The sequence below is a fragment of the Anser brachyrhynchus genome (genome assembly GCF_964034855.1).
Source record: "Anser brachyrhynchus genome assembly, chromosome: 3".
Lineage (NCBI taxonomy): Eukaryota > Metazoa > Chordata > Aves > Anseriformes > Anatidae > Anser > Anser brachyrhynchus.
The window spans coordinates 54,418,214-54,443,406 of record NC_137696.1 but is presented as its reverse complement, the minus strand read 5'-3'; the positions used below and the strand labels follow the sequence as shown (position 1 = coordinate 54,443,406).

At 47.7% G+C, this 25,193-nt stretch overlaps 1 protein-coding gene and 1 long non-coding RNA gene across 4 annotated transcripts in view; one reads left to right on the top strand and one right to left on the bottom strand.

Moving 5' to 3' along the window:
- Positions 1-759: 759 nt before the first annotated feature.
- LOC308191902 lies at positions 760-7,354 on the bottom strand. The gene is made up of 3 exons (XR_013948369.1): positions 6,741-7,354; positions 5,759-6,630; positions 760-3,023 (listed from the first exon to the last, which is right to left on the bottom strand). It is a non-coding gene; the product is annotated as an uncharacterized lncRNA (long non-coding RNA).
- Positions 7,355-7,454: 100 nt separating this feature from the next.
- The window catches only part of FNDC1 (fibronectin type III domain containing 1), a 66,585-nt gene continuing 48,846 nt past the window's right edge, over positions 7,455-25,193 (top strand). For all 3 annotated transcript variants that reach the window (XM_080584808.1, XM_080584807.1, XM_080584809.1), the window contains exon 1: positions 7,455-7,647. In XM_080584808.1, the coding sequence (XP_080440934.1) occupies positions 7,563-7,647 (85 nt within the window). In that variant the 5' untranslated portion in view covers positions 7,455-7,562. The remainder of the gene's footprint in view (positions 7,648-25,193) is intronic.

Here is a 25,193-nt window from a genome sequence, read left to right as displayed (position 1 = left end):
GGGTAAGTCCAGCTCCCTTTATTGCACCTGGATACTGACAGCCCATAATCCACACTCCCAGGTCAGGCGTCTCAGTAAAGGTGCCTTGTCCCTGAAGCAGAGAAAGAATTTCATCCATGCAAAGCTGAAGGATAAAGCGCCCTGAATGAAACAAATGCTGCAGAAGAGCTGTGCCAGGGTGGCCCAATGCCATGTTTCCAAACTAGCACTTAAAGTATGTAGAGCCTTTTCTTGTTAGAAACATCTTTCTCCGAAGGCAGTAGCAGCAGAGCTATCCCCACTCAGCTCAGGGAACCTCACATCAGCCAAGCATCCTCTTTCTCCCTGGGTTATGGGCAGAGCTGGAGCCTGTGGCAGTGCCCTCCAGCCCCATCCAACAGCACCAGCTGTGTCTGTAGGACACGCTGCCCTCCCAGATGTGGATCTGGTGGTGATGGCAACCGCACAGACAGGGAAACTTTCCTTAGTGCTGAGTTGTAACAGCTGAGCACCAACAGTGCTTGCTGGCGAGCACGTTAGCAGAAATACCCAGCTATTGTAGGGTGGTAGCTGGAGCTTGCGTTGAGGATCTGGCCTTCCTCATGGCCCTGGTGACAGAGAGGCTCATTCATGAAGAAATCAGGCCCACCCCATCAATGTTTTGGGGGTTGGCTTATGCAACAGAAGCATTGTTTCCAGACTCCAGGCTGACACAAAGATTTAGGCAATCGGGCTCCATGGTGTGTGTCGGGGCGGGCTCTTTCTGAAGAGGAAGGGAAAGAACAAGCATCTGAGTACTGCAGGAGACTTGTCTGCAGTGTGTGAAGAATTGGGGGTACTCTGGCTAAGTCCCATGTGCAAACATCATGTAAGTGGGAGTTGGTCAGGATCCCCCTTAAAACTAGTATTAAACATCCTGTGCTGTGCATGGGTTAGAGCATTCAATAGGTCTGACTTCTGTTTTTTTCTTTATGTTCATCACATGTTTAGCAAGTTGCGAAGCTCTTCAGGAAATCTTGAATTGAAAATATATACAGCATCAGTGGTTTTTTTTTGGGGGGGGTATTATGTTTTTGGGAAGATCACTAGATACACTAGATACACTAGAAAGTTAATTTGTTCTTCTTTTCTATGTAATTAATTAAAAGTCATGTCTGGTCAGCACTTTTTGCAGTTATGTCTTTAAGATCCGCAACCACAAATAACTCCAAATGTTTTAATTCATTGTGAGTCACCCTGAAGCTTGAAAATCTTTTATCTTTCTTCTAGATGTCAGTAGATACACCCACAATTAATTCCAGGTATTAAATACCACAGGTTCAAAGCCTCCTAAGTCAGAAAATCACTATGTATGCTTTACTGTATTTTTAGGGGTTCTGTTACTGAGTGGTATTGTCACTTCAGTAATGTGACTGGCAGCAAATTCATGGGGTCATGCTGTGTAGCAACTGCAAGACTTAGTCTTGACTAGTGAGATGCCTCTCTGCCTTGTAACTGACAAAATCAAACACTAGTTAGAAATTCATTGCACTGGGTGCCTGCCAGAAAATGCAATGCAATGCAGTTTATTTGAATTCCAAGTGTTTTGAGTGGGATTGAAGCTGAAGTAAACAATATCCCTAAAAAAAACCACTGCAAGAGCAAAGCAGTTACAGTCATTAAGGAAAAAGTAACCCCAAGCCATTGATCAATTTTGGTGTTTTCTTGCCAAATAAAGAAACATAACAATAGCTTGCTTTTTTGACAGAAGGTCTTCAGAGGAGTGTGCTCTACTGCTGTAAAAAAATAGGTTTGCTTTTGTACTCCCGAGTTTCCAGGAAAATTATTTTTTTGGAGTGTGCCTATCACAGGTGGGCTTGTCGCTTGTTCCCTGATGGAGTGGAGGGGAACAGTTAAGGAAAATGAGCATTGGAAAATCTCTAAATTAGCAGAATTTATATGGTCCTGCAGACATTTATTTGAGTTAGGAGATAAATCCTCTGAGACTTTGATCACAAAATCCGTATGAGTACGGAGTTCGGACAGATGGAAAGAAAAATCCCCATGAGTACTCTATCTCCACTTGAGACTTTTCTTCGGAGTGGTGTCTTGATGTTACCACCAGCTGCAATGTGGAGGCACAAAAGCCATGCAGAAACTGCTGCTTTGAAACCCCATGTGCCTTTCCAGTTAAATGATCTTCTGTTGCGGAGGGCTCAGTACAGCAGGATGAGGCATTTTTTTCCTCTTTTAGCAGCAGCCACAATCATGTTTAATTTGGAAGAACCCACTGTAAGAGTGGCCAAGCTGACATGCTTTTTGTTAGACTGCTGCTTGCCAAGGTGAAGCTTTCAGGACTCAATACTTCTTTGTGCTGACTGCGAGCTTCAGCAGTTGAAAGGGTCTTGAATCTAGTTAGCCAAGTTTGCTTCTTTCATGGTGCCTGCCACTGAATTTCAAGTCAGTTAGTCTTTCTCCTGACAGCCCCCAGGATGTGAGCATTCATGTCCAGACATCACACTGGCAGAGGTCCCATATCTGTGTGCTCCAGGCAGTCAACGGCACCCAGGTTTGACAAACTTTAGGGCTTGCTGCATTTACCCACCTCACTTTTGATTGAGCTGTCAGTCCCAGAGCTATGCTCAGGTTTTGTGAAACTGTGCCAGAGCAAAGAGAACTTGTTCTAGAGGCTTTAAACATAAATTTTGCAAAGACTTTCAGAAGCAGAACTTGTATTCTGCTATTTTACTGCTGACTAGTTGCAGTGCTGAAAGGTGTCTGGTGAAATAGCAAAGATTACAACTCTATATGGTCGAATTACATCAACTCAATGTTATAAAGAAAATCGCCAGGAGATGAGGAATGAGGAATCATGTCATCATATTCTAACTATTCTGAAAATATCACATTTTAGAGTAATGCTGTGCTATCTCCATGTCCAAACACTCAAAGGGAAATGTTCATTCATTCTAGACACTGAAGTTGTTTAATGGAGAGGAGCCGTGATCTCCTTCTGCCACCCACTCTCGTCATGTTGGGTAATTAGTCTCTGTGTAGACAGAGTGCTGGAAGGAGAAGGAGAATCAGAGGTTGGAGGCAGCTGTAGCAATAACCAAGACATTCCTACTTAGGCAGGCTGATAAAAAAGCAAGAAAAATGACTGAATGAAACAATCTTAGAATAAATAGACGAATGTAATGAACTTCTGGAAATATTCTGAAGGCAGAGTTGTTATTTTAGACACATGACTGGAGTTTGGATCAGGCCTACAGGAATAACTAATTTTTCAGTTTCTATGTCAAAACAAAAAAATGGAATTTGTTCAGATCAGCTACAGAGACACACGTTTTTAATCTTTTTTTTCTCCCTGAAGTAAAAAGTCAAAAAAGAGCTGATGGAGACGCTCCGCTTGGTCCTAAGATGCTGCAGGAGTGTGAGGGGAGCGCCAGGGTAGAGCTGCAAGCCACCATGGCCCTTGGCTTGGCCTCTGCTGGGGGGCTCAGGCCTGCGACGCTCAGCGGGCAGGTGGCAGGCCAGCACCAGGTTCCTTCCCCGTCTGCCAGCACTCTCTGACCATAAACCCATTGTCCTGAATGAAGTTGTGGTCCTTCCCAGCTGCTGTGCCTGAGCTGCTCTGCTTCATATGTTCTGCTCAGCCTTCACCATTTTGCTGGGACACTGGGTGGCCCAGACGGAGGCCCCAGAAGCCATTTTGTCAGGGCTCGCACTCTGGACAAAGGTGTGCCCACATGGCATGAGCAGGCAGCATCTACCAGGGGGACATGGGGACACCACAGGTGGTGCCATTTGGTGCCGCAGGGCTGGAAGCCAAGCTGCCTTGACATGGCTTTGTGTGAAGGAGGAGATGCCAAATGGAGCACGACAGAAGTAGCGACAAGCATTTTGATCCCAAGTCAAAACATCAGAATTTCTGTGAACAGAACGGCACGTGAAAGGTATAGTTTCAGACACAAAAAACTCAAAAAGCAAGAAATGCCAGCTCTAGGGCCACCTGAAAAACCTTAGCTGCTCCATGCCCATGTGCCCGCATTCTTGAATGACACGATTGCCTCTTCTTTCATCTCTGCCTAAATGAGCCTACTGGCTGGGCTCACAAGAAACCAGGCTGCGCTGACGTTCAGCTGGTAATTTCACTCAATTTGAACACTTAACTTTTCAGTTTCATCTGATGTTTTTTCATTTTAAAAGTATGTAGAAGCTGAATGGGCTGAATACCCCAAACAGCCTCAAGAACATGGGCCTGAACCATCTCATTATTAAAACAACCAAATTCTTTCTTCTGGTTTCAGTGGGAAAGTTATCAAAACATATAAATGGAAGTAATTAACGAATACATTAAAGACACTGTGCAGACAGACCCTGATCAACAGAAGAAAATACAAAGTTCAGCAAATAAATTATTGACTACTAGTGAATTGCTCGTAACAAGTACATATTCTACATTGTCTTCTTTTTCAGCATTCTAATAAAAAATGAGCATAAAGTACATTTTATGTGAGGCAGCTGTCTGTGCTTCTACCACCTGTGCATACACTAATGCTGAAAGAGGACAACCTGCAAGGAAGGGGGTGGTTAACAGGAGTTTTATGTGACTAGAAGGTATTACCTGGCTCTCTTTCAGCCTCTTTTTCTCTCTGCTACTGGTCTCCAACAGAATTGTATGCTTCAACTCAAAAGCATTACATGATTACTGTTTAATTTTCCATTAATCTTGAAGTGATATAGGTGCTTTGGCTTATACGTATAAGTAATCCTTGTACTTTTTGCAGGTTTAAACTGATGGAAAATGTTTGCCGGACAAGAGTCTTAAATCTTTTAAACAATGTTGTGATGAGTGATGAACACCGTTAGCATAAGTGTTCAGAAACTCCTTTAGCAGCATTTAATGCAGCAGTCTTACTTTCTCATGCATAAGTAAGGGAAATGTCACTGTAATTTAGTGAAAGGCTGCTGTGTTTTCACTTGGATCTGAAGCTGAGATTGCAGCCTGTGTGGAAGCCAGCTCTCTTAGACAGTTGCCACAAGTCAGCAGCAGCAGATGTGGCTTTAGCTGCTGGGTGCTGAACCATCCCTGTGCCACAGCTCATGCTGCCACATCCATACCTATACTGATGCTGGGGCTGAAGCCTGCTTGGTTGCGTCCATGTCCATGATCTGGGCTGCACAGGAAATAAACTCACTGTCCAGAACCCTTGAAGTTTCCTATAAATATCTGGGCAATATTCAGAATATACTCATATTCTTCTTTTACATGCCTTTGTCTGTCTTTCTCTTCTATTTATAAACTGGTGGGATTACCATTCATATCACAGAGACTGTAGCTATTTTTCTTTTGCATTGATGACAAATATTCTGGAAGTCAAGAGTGAAGAGTTTTGATTGCCAAAAGCTGTTTCATTAGCTGGTATAATTAGCAGAGTGCAAAAAAGGATCAAAGGAGATGAGGCAAGAAGCTCTGCGAGACTCTGCCAGCTAAGGATCTGCTCCAGTGAGTTTTTTGGAAAGCCAGAAAGCAAGCTGCTAATGTGCTGCGACTTATCTGCTCTGGGGCTTTCAGCATACAGTGATTATTTACCTGGCCACATATGGCTTGAAAGACAAGCGTTTGCATAAGCAAAAGAGTAAGAATCAGCAATCCCAAATATCCCTTGTCTTGGTTTGGGCTGCAAGTTAATCCTAGTTGTTAAGCTAATGTCAGTTCAGCTAATGGATAATTACAGAAAACACCTTTACAGAAAAAAAATAATAAAAATAAATAAATGAATAAACTTCACATTACCATAAAAACAAGTCCATACTCATCGAAACTTGGTGTCCTCCTTGATTCATGAGTTATTCACATTCTTGATGGAATTCTGCCTTTCATGTGAAAAACCTCTCAGGTGCACAGCACATACAGGTGAGCAGGCTGGGCAGTTTCACCCAGGTGGATGGCTGCTCTCCTGCATATCTCAATCCTCTGTCTCTGCTGGATGCACTTGCACCAGGTGGGCAGTGTGGAAACACTGAAGAGGACTACAAAGATTCTCAGTGGGTGGGTGCTTGAGGGGGTTTCTGAGGCTGTGCCTCCTGCCTTGCCAGGCACTGAGCATCACATTTGTTCTTAAGGGCAAGGACAGATGTTCCTTTCAGAGTACTGGCTGAGCCTTCTTGTCCAATATCTGCACCCTCTGCAATTCCCAAACGATCATCCTGTCCAACAACAACTTCCTCACCAATAAAGGCTCTTGCTGCAGATTTTAGGCAGAATTTGGTCTTCTGTGGTGCTGATGATCCCAAACTCTAATAGATCTTTTACTCAGTTATATTTGCTAAAAATTTGGACCCAAACATTCAGATTCCTCTCTTGTTTTTTTGTTTCCCCAGTTTCCACGTCTTGCTAGAGGAGTTTACCTTCTCCCAGGAACAGCTGGTGCCCCTGTGAGAACTGTGTATGTAGTCAGTGTTCAAGTCAGTCCCTGATTCATAACCCAGAAAAGGCCTTTAAACTTAGCAGTCTGGGTGCAGGTGGCATTTAACACACGAGGTTGGCTGCATTCAGGTACCCCTCTGCCTCTCAGGAAGGGGATAATTGAAGCCAAGGGAACTGGGGACTAACGGAGCAGTGATGCTCAGGCACCAGGGGCATCATTCAGAGCAATGAGTTGAGCACTGAAAAGCAAGAAGAGGAGAAAGCGACCAGAGTTGCTCCGTCTGACGCTGAGCCAAGCGGCTGCACCAGCCAGCAACATATCGAATGGGTGGTATCACATGTGTCTTACCTCTAGCAGTCTGAAACCCTGTCATTTAGAGGCTCCCACTTTTTGGTTTTTAAAAGCCTCTCATGGGCCATAGCGGTCAGGTTCTGGAGGAAATATTCCAGGACTGGTGTAAGAGGGTTTTCTGGAGGCTCCCACAGCTAAGGGATGGGACCAGACGGGGACTGAACTGGCGCCCTTTGCTTGTCAGCACTGGTGTACCTATGCTGCCACACAGTTTGGGTCCTGAGTTCAGCTTTGGGCTGCAGCACCCACCTTGTGCACGGCCCTTCTGGAGCGCAGCGGCTGCCTTGCACTGAAACAGGACCCAGGTGCCCCCCCAGCCCGCATGGATGCGCGGGCACCAGGTTCGTCTCCCGGTGCCCCGCGGAGCCCTCCAACACCACCCCACTGTAACCCCACCGGGGTAGGCAGCCCGCAGCGTTTTGCTATTAAAACGCCATCCGTCCAGCCAGCGAGCGCTGCCTTCACCTCAGGCGGCAGGGCAGGAGCCCCGGAGCAGGTGCGCCGGGCAGCAGAGGTGCAGGCCGAGCACCGACGCGAGCCCGATCCCCGGCACCTGCGGCGGGCAGCGCTGCCCGCAGGGACGCGGCGGGTCCGGGCAGGTGCTCGGGGACCGGCACCGGGGCTGCGGCCGGGGGCGGGCCGGGGCCGGGGCCGTCGGGGGGCGGAGGGCAGGCGGCCGCCTCCGCGGGGCCGCCCCGCTGCAGTGTCCCGGCAGCCCGGGAGGAGGAGACGGCGGGGCGCGCAGCGAGCAGCGGGGCAGCCCCGCGGAGACGAACGGCGGGCGGGCGGCAGCTCCGCGCCCCGCCGCTCCCCGGCCCCATGGCGGCGCCCCCCGCCGCCCCGCCGCCGCTCCCGCTGCTGCTGCTGCTGCTGCTGCTCGCCGCCCTGCTGCCCGCCGCCCCAGGTAGGCTGCAGCCCCCCCCCCCCGGGGGTGGGGGAGCGGGGATGGGGACCCGCTGCCGCTCGGAGGTGCGCTGGGGGCGGTGGAGGGGGGGGTCTCCCCTCGTGCTTCCAGCCCCGGCGGTGCCCGCTGTTGTGGGGCCGGGTGAGGAGCCCCGCTGACCGGGCTGAGCCCCGCTGACAGGCGGTGGGAGCGCAGCGGGGTCCCCCCGCTCCCCAGCCCCGCCGTCCGGGCCCCTCGGGTCGCTCGCTCCAGGAGCACGAGCGAGGCGGGGGCTGCTGTCAGGATTCCCCCGGCTCTCCGAGTCCGATTTAAGCCGCTCTCGAGGTGGGGTCCGGGTGTGTGACGGCAGGTCTTCCCCGTCCCTTCCAGGGGCGAAGCGAGCAGCCGGGTCGCCGAAGCCCCTGGGGCGCTGCTCGCACCGCAGGCGATGCCGAGCCGCGGAGCTGCCTCAGCCTGTGCCCACGGGGCACGGCTGGCGGCAGGGTGCAGGGGGACACAGCGGGGGTGTTCCAGCACCAGACGTTCGCCGCAGGGTCACGGTGACCGGGGCGGTATGGGGACACCCGCCCCCAGCTCCAGATGTGGTGTCCGCAGAGGAGCCGGTGAAGGCTGGCAGCATCTCGCCCCCGGCAGCTCTGGGCCAGGTGGCGGAGCCCGGGACGTGGCATCACCCACACCAGCTGAACGGACTGGGAGCGTCTGTTCGACCCGCACCAAGGGAAGGAAGGGTCCTTGCAGCAGGTTTGCAGACCTTGCACAGCCTCTGTCTGTGGGGCGCCTGGCTCGCGGGGCGCACGGCTGCAGTTTGCAGGACGCTGAGCACAGAGGGGCTTTGCTGGCGGGTGCCCCTATATCCAGGGTTGTCTACTTTCTGTGTCATGTGCTGTGCCCGTCCAAGATAAGCCTGGGATTGCTTCCCTGGGAGCGGGTTTGTAGTAGCACTGCTTCGTGATGTTGGGAGATGGATGGGGAATGGGATCGGCTGTCCCTGGGGCTGTCTTCTGGGGAGCCGGAGAAGGAGGGAAGGGAGCAGGGGAGGTGGTGTGCTGACGGCGTGGGCAGCGTCCGCGAGAAACATCATAGCCTGTGAGGGAAAGGGGTTAGCTGTTGAACACGGGCAGGCTTTTGCTTGTCTGACTGTAATGCCTGAAGTGATTCTAGGGGAGGCTGAAACTTTGCTGAAACTTTTGGATGGAACATCCACACAGTCTGTCTTCGTTTGCAGTCACACACCAGTGTGCTGTAACGCCAAGCCGATTCCTGAGCAAACACAAATGTCTTGGCATGGTGCTGCATAAAGTGCTGCGTGCCTCCCGCTGCAGACCTCCAGAGCACACCAAAACCTGCGGGAGGGGATTGCTGGGCTGCTGGCCCCAGGGCAGCTGTGTAGGACATGGGTGCAGGCTGCACGGCTGCTCCTTGTCCCTGGTGGTGTGCAGGCTATGCACCACTCTCCTCCTGTCTGGAGAGCAAACTGTGCCCTGAGCAAGTGCAGCCTCAGACAGGAGGGCTGGTGGGTCCTTTCCCGCAGGGTAAAACCCACTGCTGGGTGCCTTTGCTTCCCTTGGCCCTGCTCTCACATCTTTTAGCTGCATTCTCAATGATCCCTGCCTGTTCTCCTTTCCTCGCCTTGCTAGCCTCCGGGCTGTTGAGGTGACCTGTCCCAAATTCACTCGGCAATTTGCAGCCTTTGCCAGAGCTCCCTGTCCCTCCCTGGGGGACAGGGACTGCCTTGGCTCAGCAGAGGGGACTGTGACAAAGGAAGGGGAAGAACCCTGCTTTTTTTGTCTGTGGAAAGAAAGAAAAAAGATTTTCCCCTTCGAGGTCTGGCTTTGGACTGGTGCGATAATTGACTGTGCTTCTGTTCATCAAAATAGAAAGTCGGTGTGGAGCCTGAGCCCAGGCTTGCTGTGGGCAGGCTCTCGGGCCAAGGAAGCGACAGAAAAGGGTGTTGTGCTGGAGCCAGGTTGGGGGGAGATCCTGTCTGTGCACTGCCAAGAGAGATTTTTTGTTGCCTGCTGCCAGATCCTGCATGTGGAAGGACGTCGAGCACACACTGACAGGCAGCTGATGGAAAGCTGTCCTCCTGTAGAAGCTCTCCTTGGTTGCCTTTGTACACAGAGTATTCAAGCACCATCAGATGGGGAAATCTGGGAGGGAATTAAGTAGAGGCTGGGCTCAGACTGAGAGACTTGCTGACAGGAGATCCAGCTCTCATTTTCCCTCCTTGTCCAGACTGCGTGACATAAACAGAGAAAGCCGTGGGGTCTCCAAGGGAACTTTCCACTTTATTTAGCTCTAAGGAACGTATCTTCTCAGTTATTTAGGACAATGCTGTAATGCTCTTAACTGTATAGCTCTGTACCAGTCTCTGGGTGTGTCAGAGGTATGAAAGCCCTTGTGCTGTCCAAGTCTGTAATTCCAGCTCTTCAGACAGCACGCGGACCAAGGTTGGCTTGGACATATGGTTAAGAAGATGCTTTCAGAAACTAGAGAAGGAAAATACAGGGCGGGCTGGATAGATCATGGAGCAGAAAAAGAAAATGAAAAGAAAAAGAAAAAAGGAAAAGGAAAAAGGAAAAGGAAAAGGAAAAGAAAAAGAAAAGGAAAAGGAAAAAGACATGGCATGCATTTCCTGTGCCTGCAGAGGGAATGGGATCTTGTCTGTATGACCCAGTGCCTTGAGTGAGCATTCATGTGCCCCAAAACTATAGCTCCCCCCTTGGACACGTGCAGTGCCTAAGTGACGTTGACGTTTCTCATGCAGGACACTGAACGGTAGATGTGGCTTCTCAGTCTCCAGATACCTGGGGCAGGACTTCACGTCTCCTCCAAGCGGCGTGTAGCTGTCTGCAGGTGCTCTGTTGTCTTGAGACCGATGGAGCAAAGCAGCGTTTTTACCAGGCTCGATTTCTGGTGCTCTTCTAGGGCTTGTGTGTTCTGCAGCTGGCAGCTGGGTCCCTGTGTCACCCAGCTCTCCCCATCGCAGGGGGAGCACCCAGGAGTGTGGCTCAGGTGGCACCGGGATGGGCTGCCATCAGGCATCATGTCTCTTAAGCTTATGCTGGTGTGGGTCAGGTGTAGCTAGGAGTCCTGCTGTCCTCCCTGACAGGACCCTTTTCCTCACCAAGCCATGCTTGGAAGCCAGTGTGTGATGCCAAATGCTCACAAACCTGCAGCCAAACCAGCGCCTTCTTTTTCCTGGCTTTGAAATCTCGGGATGCTCTTACCCTGCTTGAGCCACCTGTCTCTGTAAGTCACTCTTCCTGGCTCCCCCTCGCCCACCCGAGCAAACCATCCATACCAGGATGACGATGACCTCCCACTTTGTGCCCGACTCCTGCCGGGTGTGTGGAGGGCGAGCCGATGGTCGCTGCAGCTCCCGCAGACCACTGAGGCACGGAGCAGGTGAAGCGGCCACTTCTCCACTGGGAATGGTGCAGGTGTTTGGTTTCCCCCCTATTCGTGCAGCTCGGCGCTGCTTTCTCCCAGCGCTGCATGCAAACCGTGCTCCAGTGCAGCCTTGAGAGGGCACTCGCAGCACTGCGGACACAGCATGGGGCCGGCTCCCTTCGGCAGGTACCAGCCCAGATCCCTCCCGGCACATCCCCGCTTGTCTTCTCCATTGTGCAGCGCTGGGAGGCAGCGGCTGTTTCGCTGCCGTGTCGGGCTACTACTGCCTTTCTTCCTTCGAGTGCAGTTGAAGCTCGGTTTGCTCGGAGCAGGGAGGGCTTTGGGGCCAGCTGTCTGTATTTTGGCTACGTCTGCGCTGTAGCTTCCGAGGAGAAGCATGGTTCAAGTGTTCAGGGCAGTAAGGGAGCGACTGAAGGAACGGGAGGTGGCCTGGATGGTTCTCTGCTGTGCATGAGCAATACAAAGCCTTTGAACTCGGGTTTACACTTTCATATATATTTGCTATATTTTGCTTGTTCTGATGCACGGTTGGATCCAAAAGCCCACAGTCTGTGTTGAATGTTCACAGCCTGCAGTGCCAAAATAAGCACTGCCAGGTTCAAGACAGCGGCTTAAAAAGCCCAAGATTTAAAAAATGAGAAGGGCTGAGATGTTTTGCTGTGCTGTCTGTTCTCTGGGACATTCATTCCTAAGCTTTCCTCCGCGCCCCGGACATCTAGGGATCCGTAGGGCCGGGATGGTTTGGCCTGCATCCCCACTGCCCACCCCTTCTCCAAAGGGGCATTTACACCAGTGAGGGGTTTTGGGGGCAGACTGCGTGTCTGGCTGGCTGGGCTCCTGAAGCTCTGATCCCGGCTCCCAGATTTATTCCTAGCTGCTGGCACTGGCAGCGCCTGTCGGCAGCACCTCCTTAGTAGGATTCATTTCCTCTGGGGATGCACAGGCACCTGGAAAGTGTCAGGTTTCCCTGGTAAACTTGAGAGAAGCCTGTAATGAAAAGGAGCCGCGGACCACACGCTTGAGCGCTTAACTGCTATGCTGGTAACAGAGTTAACAAGGGCAACATCAAAGGGGGTTTTCACGGTGCCTCCTCCTTGCGTGGTCTTGGCCAGCGTGGCGATAGGAGAGGTTGTGCTGACAGCTGCCATGTCTCCTGTCACCAGCAGGACCTGAGTGGGCATCTCCCTGCCCTCCACCGCCTCCGTGCCCTCCACCTCCTCCATGCTGGGGGGTCCTTTTCTCTGGTACGCCCCTCTCTTTGGACCTCTCCGCCCGTGTCCTTCTCTCCCAAGGCCTGCAGCTGCTGGCTTTCTGACATACACAGCTTGACCGACTCTGATTCCTCTTCCCTGATTTCTTAGGTCTGCTCTTTAGGATATAACACGGGGCCTTCTCTCTTCTACCCCTCAGAGGTTCTGCAAGTGTGTGCTCAGGCTTGAGCGCGTTTCATAGTGTTCACAACAATGCGTGGGGCAGTGCCGTGGCTTGCTTTGGGGATAATAACCGTGTCAGTGGCTAGGGTTCTCCAGCGTTTATGTAGCAGCAGCAGGACATAAACAGCTACCACAAATGAAGGGAAATGGTCCGTAAAATCCAGAGCCTGTGGGATGCCTGTTGGCCCTCTTTTTTCCTGGATTTCCTGGTTCTCCAAGTCTTTGTGCCAAAGGAACCTAAGCAACCTTCAGTGTCTCTGAAATCAGTCTGTATATGTGGCTCCATTTCACTGCAGGGCTTATGTTTGGCAGAGTTGGTCTGCATTTGGAGCAGATAGCCCTAAGTAGTGGAGAAATGAAGCGAGGTGAAAGAATGACATCAGTCATGTATAAATTATATCCTAAACAGAGAACTTTTCCTAAACTAAAGAAATATTATTAGTTACATCAGAAGAAATACCAAAACTGTGTTATAAGGAAGTCACTCCAAGCTTCTCCTTGCTCTGGAAGAAAGCCTAAAAGGTGCATCCAAACCAAACTACGTACCTGTTAGAATGTGGTTGGGAGAAGTGCACATTTTACACCACTACTCTTTGAGGAGTAACTTGATCATCAAATCTACTCTTCATTAAACAGAGAAAATTACCCTTTGAGGACTGTGGAGTGTGTTCCTCTCTCCTTGTTCCAGCACAGCTATTTCACTCTTACTCAGTCATCAAGTCCTTTTGGGCATCTCACGTCAGTCCATGTTCCAGCAAATCTTTCCGACTGTTGTATTCTTTTGGCGTTAAACTGATTATTTTTCCACTGGAGGAGTCAGTCCTTCTTAATATATATGTCTTCTGTAAAGTAAGAGGCAACTCTTCAAATGGTTATTTGTCGTCATGTTTACTACATACTTGGCTGCAGTGTTTTTGGCTGAAATTCTTTTTCGGAAGAAAAGGCAGAATTCCTGGAGCTGGAATGTTGGTTTTCCCATTCGTTTGTCTCAAAAAGGGAGGAAAAAAAAAAAAGACAAACATAAGAGAAAGTGAATTGGCCACATAATTTCTCCGGGTATTCTGTAACGAAGTGCTTCATCACTTTGGACAGATAGATGGAGGGCCAGTTTTAGATGCTGCTGTTCCTGCTGGATAGTGTCTTGCTTCACGTGGCAGCCCCACTGAAATACAACACAGTGCCAGAATCGGGCCCTGCACGAACAACCAAGCTGAGCTTTCACATAGTCTAAATGTCTTTCCCTTTTGTCACCTTTTGAAGCTATGCCGAGTTTGGTGACATAATGGTGCGGCTTTTAGCGCTGGATCCTTTGCAGATGGCCCCTCGGCTCATGCACAGAGGGGCTGTAGCAGCTTGAAGCTGGCTTGGCAGAGGGCTTGCAGCACTTTGCAGGAGTAGGTGCTCTGGGTTTTGTGTTTGCAGTGCTGTGATCTGTGTCAGCCAAGCTTTGCATCAACTTCTCTCATAGCTGTGTCCTCAGCTTGATGTTTCTGGTCTCCCAAAGTAAATGTATTATAAACAATTTAAGAGCGAATGGCAGTGATAGAAAGACTCCATCTGGCTCGGCTGGACTGGGACTTTAATGTGATTTTGAGTTGCATGTGTTTTTAATACACATATTTGGTACGTGTCTGAGGTCTTATTACTGGGGAGGTGGGCTGGGGATCAGAAGACACGGTTCCATTTGTAGTCAGAGGCAAACTTCCAGTGACATCTCACCTTTCCTCAGCTCCATTTCCCCTGTTGTAAAGGCATTCTGAATGCTTTTTCCACACTGGTGCCTGAGTACTGCCCAGCCTAAGCCACTGGTCTCTTCCACTTGAGGCTCTCCCTGTCCTCTGAGGGCAGCTGTACTGTACAGAGGTATGTTGCAGGAGGATAAATTCAGCTCAGTGGTCAGGTCGTGTTTCTCTGGTCAAAGACGGAGCACAGATTTGGGGAGCCTGAAAATGCAAAGAGTAGCCCAGCCCTCCTGCTTTCTAGTCCTCCCAGTCAGTGAACTTCAGGGTCAGCTTGGGACTGTTTAGGAAGTGATTCTTAGTTCCTGCTTTTTGTTGACTTAATTTGTTTAATTTGTGAGTGAAATGATTTACAGTTGATCTAGATACTTTCTGTGCTGTAGGTTCTAGGATTCTAGGGGCATCTGCCCCTGGAAGTGTCTAGTGCACACAGGCACAGGAGAAGTAGGTCAGTTCCCCCAGGAAAGCACAGAAAATGAAACGCAACAGAAAAATAAGCTCTTCTGTGAGTGCACAGCTACAGCAATGAAAACCTAGAAAGTGTGAACTCGAAACAGCGGTGTTAGCGAGCCAAATATTCTTGTGAGACGTGTGAGACGATGTAGCGTTTTGCTCGCGGTGCGGTGACCGCCACGGCAGGCTCTGGGCTCCTGCTGTTCGCTGCTCTTGGCTGCCACCGCTCCAGGCAGTGCTGCCAGAGCCCAGGCGCCTGCTCCAGGCCGCTGCCGGGCCCACCACTCAGCAGGCATGGCCAGCGCCCTGGTGACAGCCCTTCTGGAGTAGCATGGCAGCCATTTACTGCCACCAGATGCCCAAGACCACGCGATGGCCTGAGCCGCCCTACAGGAGTTCAGGCCCAGCCCGAGAAGTGCCATGCCCTTAGTTGTGCTGGCTGCTGAGTGCCAGACAAATCTGTAAATGTGCTCGTTTTCCTCTGTAAAATCAGGTGTTTAGATCGCTCTCAGGGAGGGAAGCTGAGGGGTATGGGACACTGCGGGGTCCTGCTCACGTTTGGGACCACACCGTGCAGGCCGGGCTAGAAACCTGCAGCTGATGTTGCGAGGTCTAAATGGGAATGAGAGAGAAATCTTGGAGGGGTGGAAATGGACTTCAGTCTGCCTCTTTGGCAAAGTTAAAAGAGAAATGGCTTTGTATTTGTTTATGCCTTTCCTTGGGTTGGTAACAAGTATTTTGGGGTGGTTGTGTTAAAGGGAGTCTCGTTGGCCTGTGTTCAGAGAGCGTAGTGGGGAAGCAGGAAGACAGTTGCTAACTTAGGGTGTATGATGGATATGGGTGGCCTGGGCAAGACCATGTGGTAGTCTGAGCATGTTAAGGTCTCAGGATAGTGGGAGATCTGTGTGATTTTAAGAATATACATACTTTGAGAGCTGGCACCATGGAGAAACAGCCTTAGTGGGAGCACTTAAGGGCACTTGTCATGTTCAGGTGTAAGACTTTTTTTTTTTTTTTTCCACAAAAAAATGTTTGGCATTGGCACTAACATTTGCATTCTGGTAGCTTTTGTAATGCTGTCTCTCTTTTTATTTAGTAATTTTCTCCTTCAGGACTCCTGGTTGTCATTTCCTGGAGTTGCTTATGATTAGATGGATTTAGATTAGTTTGGGATTACTTGTCTGCCAGAGCAGAGAATATCCTGGCTGCAAGGATGGCTCTGGGCTGGGCTTCCAACAGGGCTTTGTGTTAAAAAGGCTGGCAATATCTTCGGCTGCCGGCAGACAACACTTTCCATTGTGCACACACACATCTCCTTGATACGCAGCCATATACAAACCGCGGGCTTGCTTCTGGGCATCCAGAAGTAAGGATGTCAGTGCAATGGAGAGAGCTGAAGTGAGAGCTCAGATGATTGAAGGACACCAGATTCTGATGGGGGCAAGCATCCAAGTAGCTGCTGAGTTAGTATGGTCCTTCTGAAAGAAGGGTTGCTTTAGGAGGAGGGTGATTCATTTTAGCATGTTGCTACTACTCAACCTGCTGCTTTCCTTGGAGAGAAGGAATATTTTTCCTAAGACTGGAGGCTGCGGAACAAGCTGCTTATAATTGCAATAAGGATGGCAGAAACAGACCCCAATCAAAACGTAAGAGCCTCCATGAAAGCAGCAATAGGGTTTGCAAGATTTTTGGCAATGACAAAGGACCTATTTGGTTCTTACAGCAAGAGAGGCCTCCTGAAAATATGTAACTTGAGATGCTTGTGCTGTATAAATATTTTTGGGCTTTATGTATTTATTTTAACTTCTATTTCTACAAGCATTCCCTGTAAAAATGGAGAGAGCAAATATTAGAACTTTGAAATGTCTGCAGGAGCTTTTGAGTATTTGGGGGTATCTTTGTATGGAAGGAAATCACTGTGTTTCAGGAAGCTTTGTTACTTTAATGGAATGTTTTTGCTTCTGAATGGTAGCAGATGGCCAACCCAGAATACGGTAGCAAATTGCTTAAGCTACTTGTAGAGCAGCACAAACTTCTTTGCCTTGCCAGTAGTGACCAGCCTTGGTTAGAGGGACCAATGCTAGGGCTTTGTCTTTGCTGTCACTGCAGGGCTGCTGCCCCAGCGTTGGCCATACAGAACATCTAGATTCAGGCTGCCCGTAACAAAGCTGAAAACATCTACTTGCATGATGTGCCGGTCTAGTCAAAGCCCTGTGGTGGTAGAAGACGTTCCTGTCATGGAAATAAGGGCTGATTTTCAGCAGGAGCTCATTATAGGAACTGGCCAGTGCTGGCAAAGGGATGTTTAGAGCTCACAAGCAGCAGGCAATGCCAGGTGGGTGCTTTGGTATTTGAACACTTCACTGCCTCTGAACTGCACTGGTGCCAGCCTGGTGTCAGAGGTCACCTAGCAGCACCTGGGGAGCAATCTCAGGCTGTGCTCTTCTGAGCTGAGTTTCAAGAGCTGCTTTTCAAGGTGAAGTCTCTGTGCCTCATATTTTCCCTTACGGCATGCAGTTGGTACCTAGCACAAGGACGGTCCCATTCCTGTGGGCTCTGTTTTGCGCTGGCACAGGTAGCAAATGCAAGAGAAAGCTTTTTGGACTCTGAGGCTGGGAATTGGCTTTAAAGCTCTACGCCATTGATCGTCTCTCTCTTTTTTTTTTTTAATAAAAAAAAAAATCCAACTCTCAAAACCAAATGGATTGACTTGGATTTACATTCCACTGATACCAAATTTGTTGGTACAAATAACAATGATAATAAAAGCTCTGGTAATACTAAAACCATGTTTCCTGTTGCTGGTCCCTATCCCTTGGAAGAAAAAGGCAGGATTGTTGAGTTTGTTGTTATTGAATTGGCTTTTTTTTTTTTCTTCAATTATGCCCACCAGAGCTGTGTTCTCACTGTGCCTGTGCCAGACCCAAGCCTGGTGGCAATGCTAAATCAGCAATTGTGTTGCTCCTTTACATAGCAGAGCACAACAAAATGTTTTTTCCTTTCTGCACAAGACAATTGTGTGTCCTCAGCTGTGGACTGAGCAGGACTTTATTTTTCTAATTCGATGCTAGGGTAAGGTATTAAGTAAGGGTAGGTATTAATTGCCACTTTTTCTGAAATTTTTCTTCCCAGTTGTTCTTTTTCCTTTTCCCCCACTCCTTTTTTTCTGTTTTTCTCTCCTAGTGTCATGGGTTAGGTTGTCCTGCCTCCAGGTGATTTTATTTTACCACCAATGACCATGGTACTCCTGGAAGACCACAGTCAACATTCAGAAACTAAAACTGAGATCAAAGAGCAGGTTCTGCCACTGTCGCTCATGCATATCGATACGTACTCTGCTAGTAGATCCCTTGAAGTTAATGCTGGTATATGCAACTGGAAACATAGTAAGACTGTGGAGAGGTAATAAAATCTGACTCCAACTATATGCTTTAAAAAAAAAAAAAAGTTAATAATGCAGAGCTCTGTGGTTAATTCTTTACTGAAATATTTAAAACTCCATGTACCTTTGGGAAGTCTCTAACCTCACTGGGAAGGCTGATTAGTATGCTAAAAGCCAACATCTGCCCTACTTCCCTTCCAATCAGTGTGGCCAGTGGCTGTTATTCTGAGGACAATGGTAGGAAGTCGTGCTGTAGGCAAGATCTTGCTGGATGTGGGGACATTATTAGAGCCACCACATTGCTGTGCTTGGGATACAGTGATGCTGTCACAGCTCCCTGTCCTGGAAATAGAAAACAGCTGATGCTGGTTGGCAGACCTGCTGGTGGTGATTACTGCAATGAATGGAGAGGACTTACTTCATTATAAAAGCAAATACAATAAAAGATTTTATAAAGGGCATTAATGGCAGGAAAAATACATCTTCTATCCTGTCTCCCTGATTTTTTTTTTCCTTTGCATTATCAGGACCGTCTTTCCCTTCACTCCTCCGTCCAAATCTCCCACTTTGTGTTCAAACATGGATGCATTAGTAATGGCAGGCAGCTGTCCGTGCACGTTGGTAATGAACCGGTCTGCAAAAATGGCCTTGATAATTATTTGTGTATTCAGTGGTAGATATCCCCAGGCTAAACCGAGGGAGTTGGCAATGGATTCTCTTTTACAAACCTGGAGAGATGTAAGTGCATCTTTTCAATACATTCAGCTGCTTTTCAAGGTTATTAATTGGGTAAAATCTTTGCTGACCATCCCAGCTAATAGCTGTCAGACCACAACGTGTACACTGACGTGTTATTTGCCTTGGTTGTGTGTGCTCGGGTATGACAGCACCTAGCACCTACTACCTATAATAGTACCTATAGGACTAGGCATGGGTAAATGTGGAATACAGCCCTGGGATTTGCATGAAGACATTGCTTTGGATCTGACTGAAGAGGTTTTCTTTCTGAAAATGGAATAAGAAGGTTGTTTATAGAGAAGGAAAAGCTGTGCCTATCCATTTCTTTTGAGTCCAACCTTGTGGAAAACTCCTAAAAACAGTGATAACATTATTCTGCGTTTTGTCTGGGTTTTGAACTTTGGGAGGCTTGGACCGTGTGCAGCCAGCTTCCCTTTCCAGGGTACAAGGCTACGTATGTATTTTTTGAAAGACCTTTTACAATAAATAATGTGGAATAAAGTTATTTAGAAGAGTCAGGGCTGGTGTTATTTCAAGACATAACGTATGAGCAGTAATATATTACAGGTAAGTAAGTAAATAATATTTTAGTGCTTTTTTTTTTTTTTTTTTTTTTAGTGAGGAGGAAGAAGCAGATTTGACTGTGTTATTTTAGCATGTACTTTTTCAAATCCCTCTGAAGAAACTTAATCTCTGAGAGCTGCTAATGAAAGAACAGAGAGTAATGCTGAGCCAGTGCTTTGTTCTTAGCAAACCCGTGCTTTGGGAAACTCAAACCTTTTCTGATTTATGGAAGGTTTTCGATGTGAAATATAAATGGAGAGATTTAACTTATTTTTCTTCAGTGCATGATGAAGCCTGAATTCCTACTTTCTGACTTTGTGAGTCTGAGGAATTTTTGGCAGTTTCTAGTGGAAAGTTAAAAGTGCTCTTCAACTAGAGATGGAATGGAAAAAACTTTACATAAACTTGTGAATCTCTGGTAGATTATAAAATATGTGCTACTTTACAGGGTAAAGGAGCAGGTTTACGATACACTGAGGTGGTTTTAGAGAAAGGAGTAAACCAACCTCCATCCCTCCCCACCACCACCAAAATGTAACTACTCCAGAGCTCTTAGGGAGGATGATTTGGTGAAGTCTGTGATGCACGTAAAGGAATGAAACAAAACCAGAGCCATACCACCCAAATTGCCAAGACTTTGGATCCAAAGCTAATCTTTGCTTCTGAAGTGTGTCACTGAAGTGTTTTTTTTTTTTTTTTTTTTTTTTTTGTGAAAATACCAGATAGATACCTAAAGAACAGTAGAAGCTCTGAGTTTCTGGCTAGTTATGGCTTGGTTAATACTTCGTACTTCTTCCACAATTGATGAAGGTAATCCATTTAGTGGTGTTAAAATGTCAGAGATGAATTGTTGTATTTTTTTTCAGCGACTTTAGAGAATGGTGTATGAAGGTGGCTGAGAGATGCAAGTTGCTGCCCTCCCACACCCCCACCCCAAACCTTGCACTCCCAAACCTGTACCAAGAAGGGCAGCAGTTGACTTCTGCTTTGGGGATCTGCCATAAAACATCCCAGCATCCAAGAGCTGGGGAAGGTTTGGAAGGAAATTAGGTGTTTGAATAAGAGTATTTCATTGAATGAAACTAGGCATAGAAAGTGTGTAATATGAACTACACATATAAAGCTTTGTGCTTTATGGCTGTGGGTAACCACTGCTTGGTGGGGTTGAAGTGAAAGCTGGTGCAGATACCAAACTGTGTTGCCTGCTGTGAATTTCCATGAGCCATATCCATATCTCCCATCAGAATTATGCATAATGTTTTCTTCAGACTTCGAATCCACATGTCTGCATGGCCACATTTTTTACTCAATTGCCCCTGTAACATGCCACTGATTTTAACGAGATTGCGCTGATGTGAAAGCAGAGCAATGGAGTGGAGATTTAGGTTCATAAGAAGTGATCCAGGTGCACAGCATAACAATGCTGCTACGGTTTAGTTGGCCTCCTAATGGGCAGTGCAGTTTTAGTAGGTGTGTTTTCCTCCCTGGAGATCAATGGCCATGCCTGCAGGCAGCAGGACGCAGGTTTGGCTCGCAAGAGCACATGCTCTAGCTCTGACTTATGTCCCCTGCCAACCCACTTCAAAGCTAGCTCAGGCTGCTGGGATGCAGGGAGGGGAAGTGGTGGTGAAGTGTATGCATGACAGCCTGAAAACAATACTCTCTCTTTCTTGCTACCTGGCATCCTTGTAGGCCCACCTAGGGGGGTAGAGGCTCACCTACAAGCTGTCTGGATAGGGGTGAGGACAAATGTGGGCATCACATCACTGCACTGCAGCCTGCCCAGGTCCCACGTCCAGGCTGGGCAGAACAGCATCGTGCGGGCATCGGTACTGGAGAGAGGCATCTGAGAGTTTCTGACCCTGCACGGGCCCAGGTGGACCTGTGTGGGCATCAGCTGGGGGTGGAGAAGTGCCAATTTCATAGAAGTGAAATTGTGTCACAGGAATTGTGTCAGCTGCTAGCACAGGAGTCAGTATATTTTAAAAGAGAGAGAAAAATCCATTGCGGTGCAAGTTTTGTGTTATCTTTGTGGTGTCTTTTCCTGTTGTTGCGGATGAAATTGCCAGGCCGTTAGAGCAGGGGGAGGGTATTGCTGGTCATCACTGGCTGTGCAGCCAAAATCCTGCCTGGGATCCCAGGGGCACAGCAGCCCCACAGCTGCAGGGAGCCTTTTCTTCCTCTGCCCCTGCAGCATGTAGCTGACATGAGCCACTGACTTCTTGCTGGATGAACTGGCCAGTGCACTCAGAGAGAAATGCAAAGTGGGCTTAAAGCCACTTTCTCTCCACTCAGGGAAGTGTTACCTCTTGTGATACTCTTGGACTTCTTTAGCATCAAGTAAACTGTTTATCCAGGGCCAATGCAGTTATGGACCCCAGGATTTTTAGAGATGGCTGTGAGAAGGGTGCAAGGATTGTGCATGCATACAGACAAAACAGGGATGTCCCAGGAGACACGTGGCTTGCACATATTTAGCACTGCTTGGAAGATTTCTATTCCATGGTGTCCGTCTCTTCTCTTCAATGGACAGCGTATTTTCAACACTTTATTTGATATCAGAACATGCATAAAGAAGCAGTACAAGATGGGTAGCCATGATTTGAAAGAGGAGACTAACCAAGCAATAGGCCTGTTGGCTTTCAGTCAGTTATGCATGCTCTTTACTTTCCTGACAGAGCTTTGAGATTCTTCCTTTTAGCCTGTCAGAAACTCAGAAGTTAACTCACTCTCACTTCTGAGTAAATGAGGAATGTGAGTATGAAAGCCATGATAAATCAGAGGTGTAAATAATGTGGAGACTAGAGCCATGTACACAGCGTAGAATGACACAGTCTTTGAAGGAGCTGATTTTGTTGCAGAAAATGTCTTGCTGTGGCATGAGGACCTTGGGGTGGATTCATGTTCTGTTTTTCTGTTGTTGTTGTTGTTTTGGTTGTTTTTGCGTGTGTGTGTGGTTTTTTTTTTTTTTGGTTTTTTTTTTCAGGCAGGTCTCCTGGTTGTCACTGAATTTCTGACTTGGGCTAGGGAACAGCCTATAAAAGGATTATCTAGAGGAAAACAAACTCTATTATCTTTATCCTGTGCATCTGTCATGCTTGTGTTTGCAGTCACAGACCTCACCACTTAGAGCGCCCTTAGGCTCTGATTTATCTTAGAAACACGGCTTAAGATGTTGTAAGTTGATATTTGTGCTCGTTCTGCAGTTGGATGTCCATTGAGGCCTAGGAATGCGAACTTCTTGCCCACTAGGTCTGAGAGTCATGGGAGCCCCCAGCTGAAACTCTGCAGGAGTCCTGCAGAGCAATGCAGGGTCAGCACCAGGAGACCTCAGGTGCATGGCAGGGGAGAAGAACAAAATTCCCTCCTTCTGGAAGATGGGCGACTGAAATGATGTGCGTGGGGGGATCAGTTGGGATTGATGGCTTTATCAGGCCCATTTACAGCTCATGCTATTACTGTTTATCATTTTAATGGTGTACAAGAAATAGGTTGTCTTTGCTTTTAAAATAGTTTTTCTTTTAATCCGTGAGTTCCCTTTTTCGTGAAACTAATTTCCTGTGACTGGCAAGATAAAGGAGAGGTCCCCACTGGAGTACCACAGAGGCCAGAACCTCCTTCTGTTTTAAACCCTGGAAAAGGTTAGACAAAGTCTAACATGAAGAACACAGAATAACACCAATGTGAGTTAGGCAGCAGGTGGCAGAGATGTATCCAGACAAAGGGATGGTTCGAGTGGCAGATTTAAAAGCCACTTTCCAATGCTGCTTTTGAAGTAGCTGGTTTTAAAAACACTTCTGAAGTGGGTCTGCCAAATGTTCAGCTTTTTCCATTTTTTGTTTATAAGGGAATTGAGAATAATTTAAGTTTTTATGACGTACATTCGTCTGTAAACGTTGCTCCATTTTCTCTTAGCAGTTGAAGCTTTTATTGTAGATGGGCTACAGTTCTACATACCGTACCTGATTTTATAGTCTATGCTATATCTATCTCCATTGTACTCAACATCTTATGCCTGGAAATTTTCAGTAGGCCTGCTGCTGGAATGGGTTTCATGTTTTATGCTCCCAGAAATGGCTGCTGAGTCGAGCAGTCGGCTGCAGTTCTCCAGGAGCTGAAGCAGTGGCCTGATGTGAGCCACATGCCCCGGAGCCCAGGCAGCGCGCTTTGTGCGGGTAGCAGCAGGGAGCCCGGGGCCTGAGCTGTGCGGCCAACAGAGCTCAGGACCCTCCTGCTCAGCTTTACTGGGCTGTCAGGGTGGGGGGTTGTGTCTTCTCAGCGGACAGGCCTCCTCCCCTCCCTCCAGAGTGGGAGCAGATTTCAAAATGATCTGGGGATGGTGTGCTACCAAGGTCTCAGCCTGAAGAGCACTAAAGAGATTTGGATGAAGTCTTGAGCCAAAGAATTCAAGTGTGTGCCATGAGGGGAATTTTTAAGTGTTCTTCAGTCAAATTTCAGTCCCCAGGTGTTCTCACCTGCTGACTATCATGTTTTTAACCCATTGTCACGCTGGATGTTTGTGGGACATTATCAATTCCTTTTGTAGCTGTCATTCTGCATGTAATGTGGGCTTTAATCCACCCCTGTGTTTCTGTGCTTGGTACACCATTGGTTTTGTCTTGGGGTCTTGGTGGGCAAACAAACCCTTCCCAAAGGGTGCGCTCTAGATGGCCACACTGATGCAAATGAAGCTTTCCTATCTTCTGTGATGACAGTTCATACCAACTGGTCAAGCAGTTGAAAAAGAAAGGTATTTTTGCATCAGTTAAAAAAAAATAATAATAACAGTAAAAAAATCTAAGGAATGGAGTGTGTTGTATGGAGTAGAGGACTGCTGATAACTCCTCAGAAAATATCTGGGTTCAATAGGAAGTGACTTTGGCAGAAGTTTTGCAAGTGCTCCTCATGGGAATCCCAGCAGCAATTTGGCACTTCATTTTTGGAGACAGCACTTAATGTCTCAGTCCCTAGGTGCTGTGATGTTTTTCCTTTTTTTCTGGCTCTAAGGTCATTTATTTTTGATCTCTTATCATCTCTGTAACTGTCCTCTTGAGTTTCCTTGGTGGGCCTGTATCTTTCTTACAATGTAGTCACTGGCTATGGAGCACAGTTCTTATAGCAGCAAGGTTTCATCGCACTGTAGAGTAGAATAATCTCCAGCTAATACAGCCAGAATTATATTGATTTTTTTGGATGATATTGTGTTTTTATTTTGGTTAATCTGTGAGAAGTTCTCAAATGCTGGTGCTACTGCTCTGCATGGTATTCGCCATTTCATGTTTACTTCTTTGTGGTGTATTTTTTTAATCTTCCAAAGTGTTCTAAATTTTGTCTGTGGGTCATAGATATATCTGCAATTTATATTCATGTATATATAACCATAGGGAAATGTTAAACTCGCAAGCACATAAGTACTGCTAGATCGTCCTTATTATTGTATTGCATATTTCATTCTTCATGAATGTTAGCGTTAAAAGCCTTAAATTCAGGAAACTCCAAGTTAAAGTTGCAGTCTTGTCAGCATGATGGTGCTGAAATGTGTCCCAGAGGAGCTGGGAGTGTTGAGTCCTCAGCCTGCATTAGAGACCAGCCTAGCACCGTTCCTACAGCAGAGCTGGAGGAGGTCTGCTCGCGTGGTCAGTTAGTTCAGTAAAAAGTCAGCCGAGAGTAAATGTTAAATTGTTGATATGACTTACGGACCTGGCTCTTTTTCATAGTCTGGAATAGTATTTGGGATCATTTTTGCTGGTAGATACTATCATAGTAAAAGTATGTACATTTGTATTTGTCGTTTTGGATTCCTTGGGAAAGTCAGGAATGAAG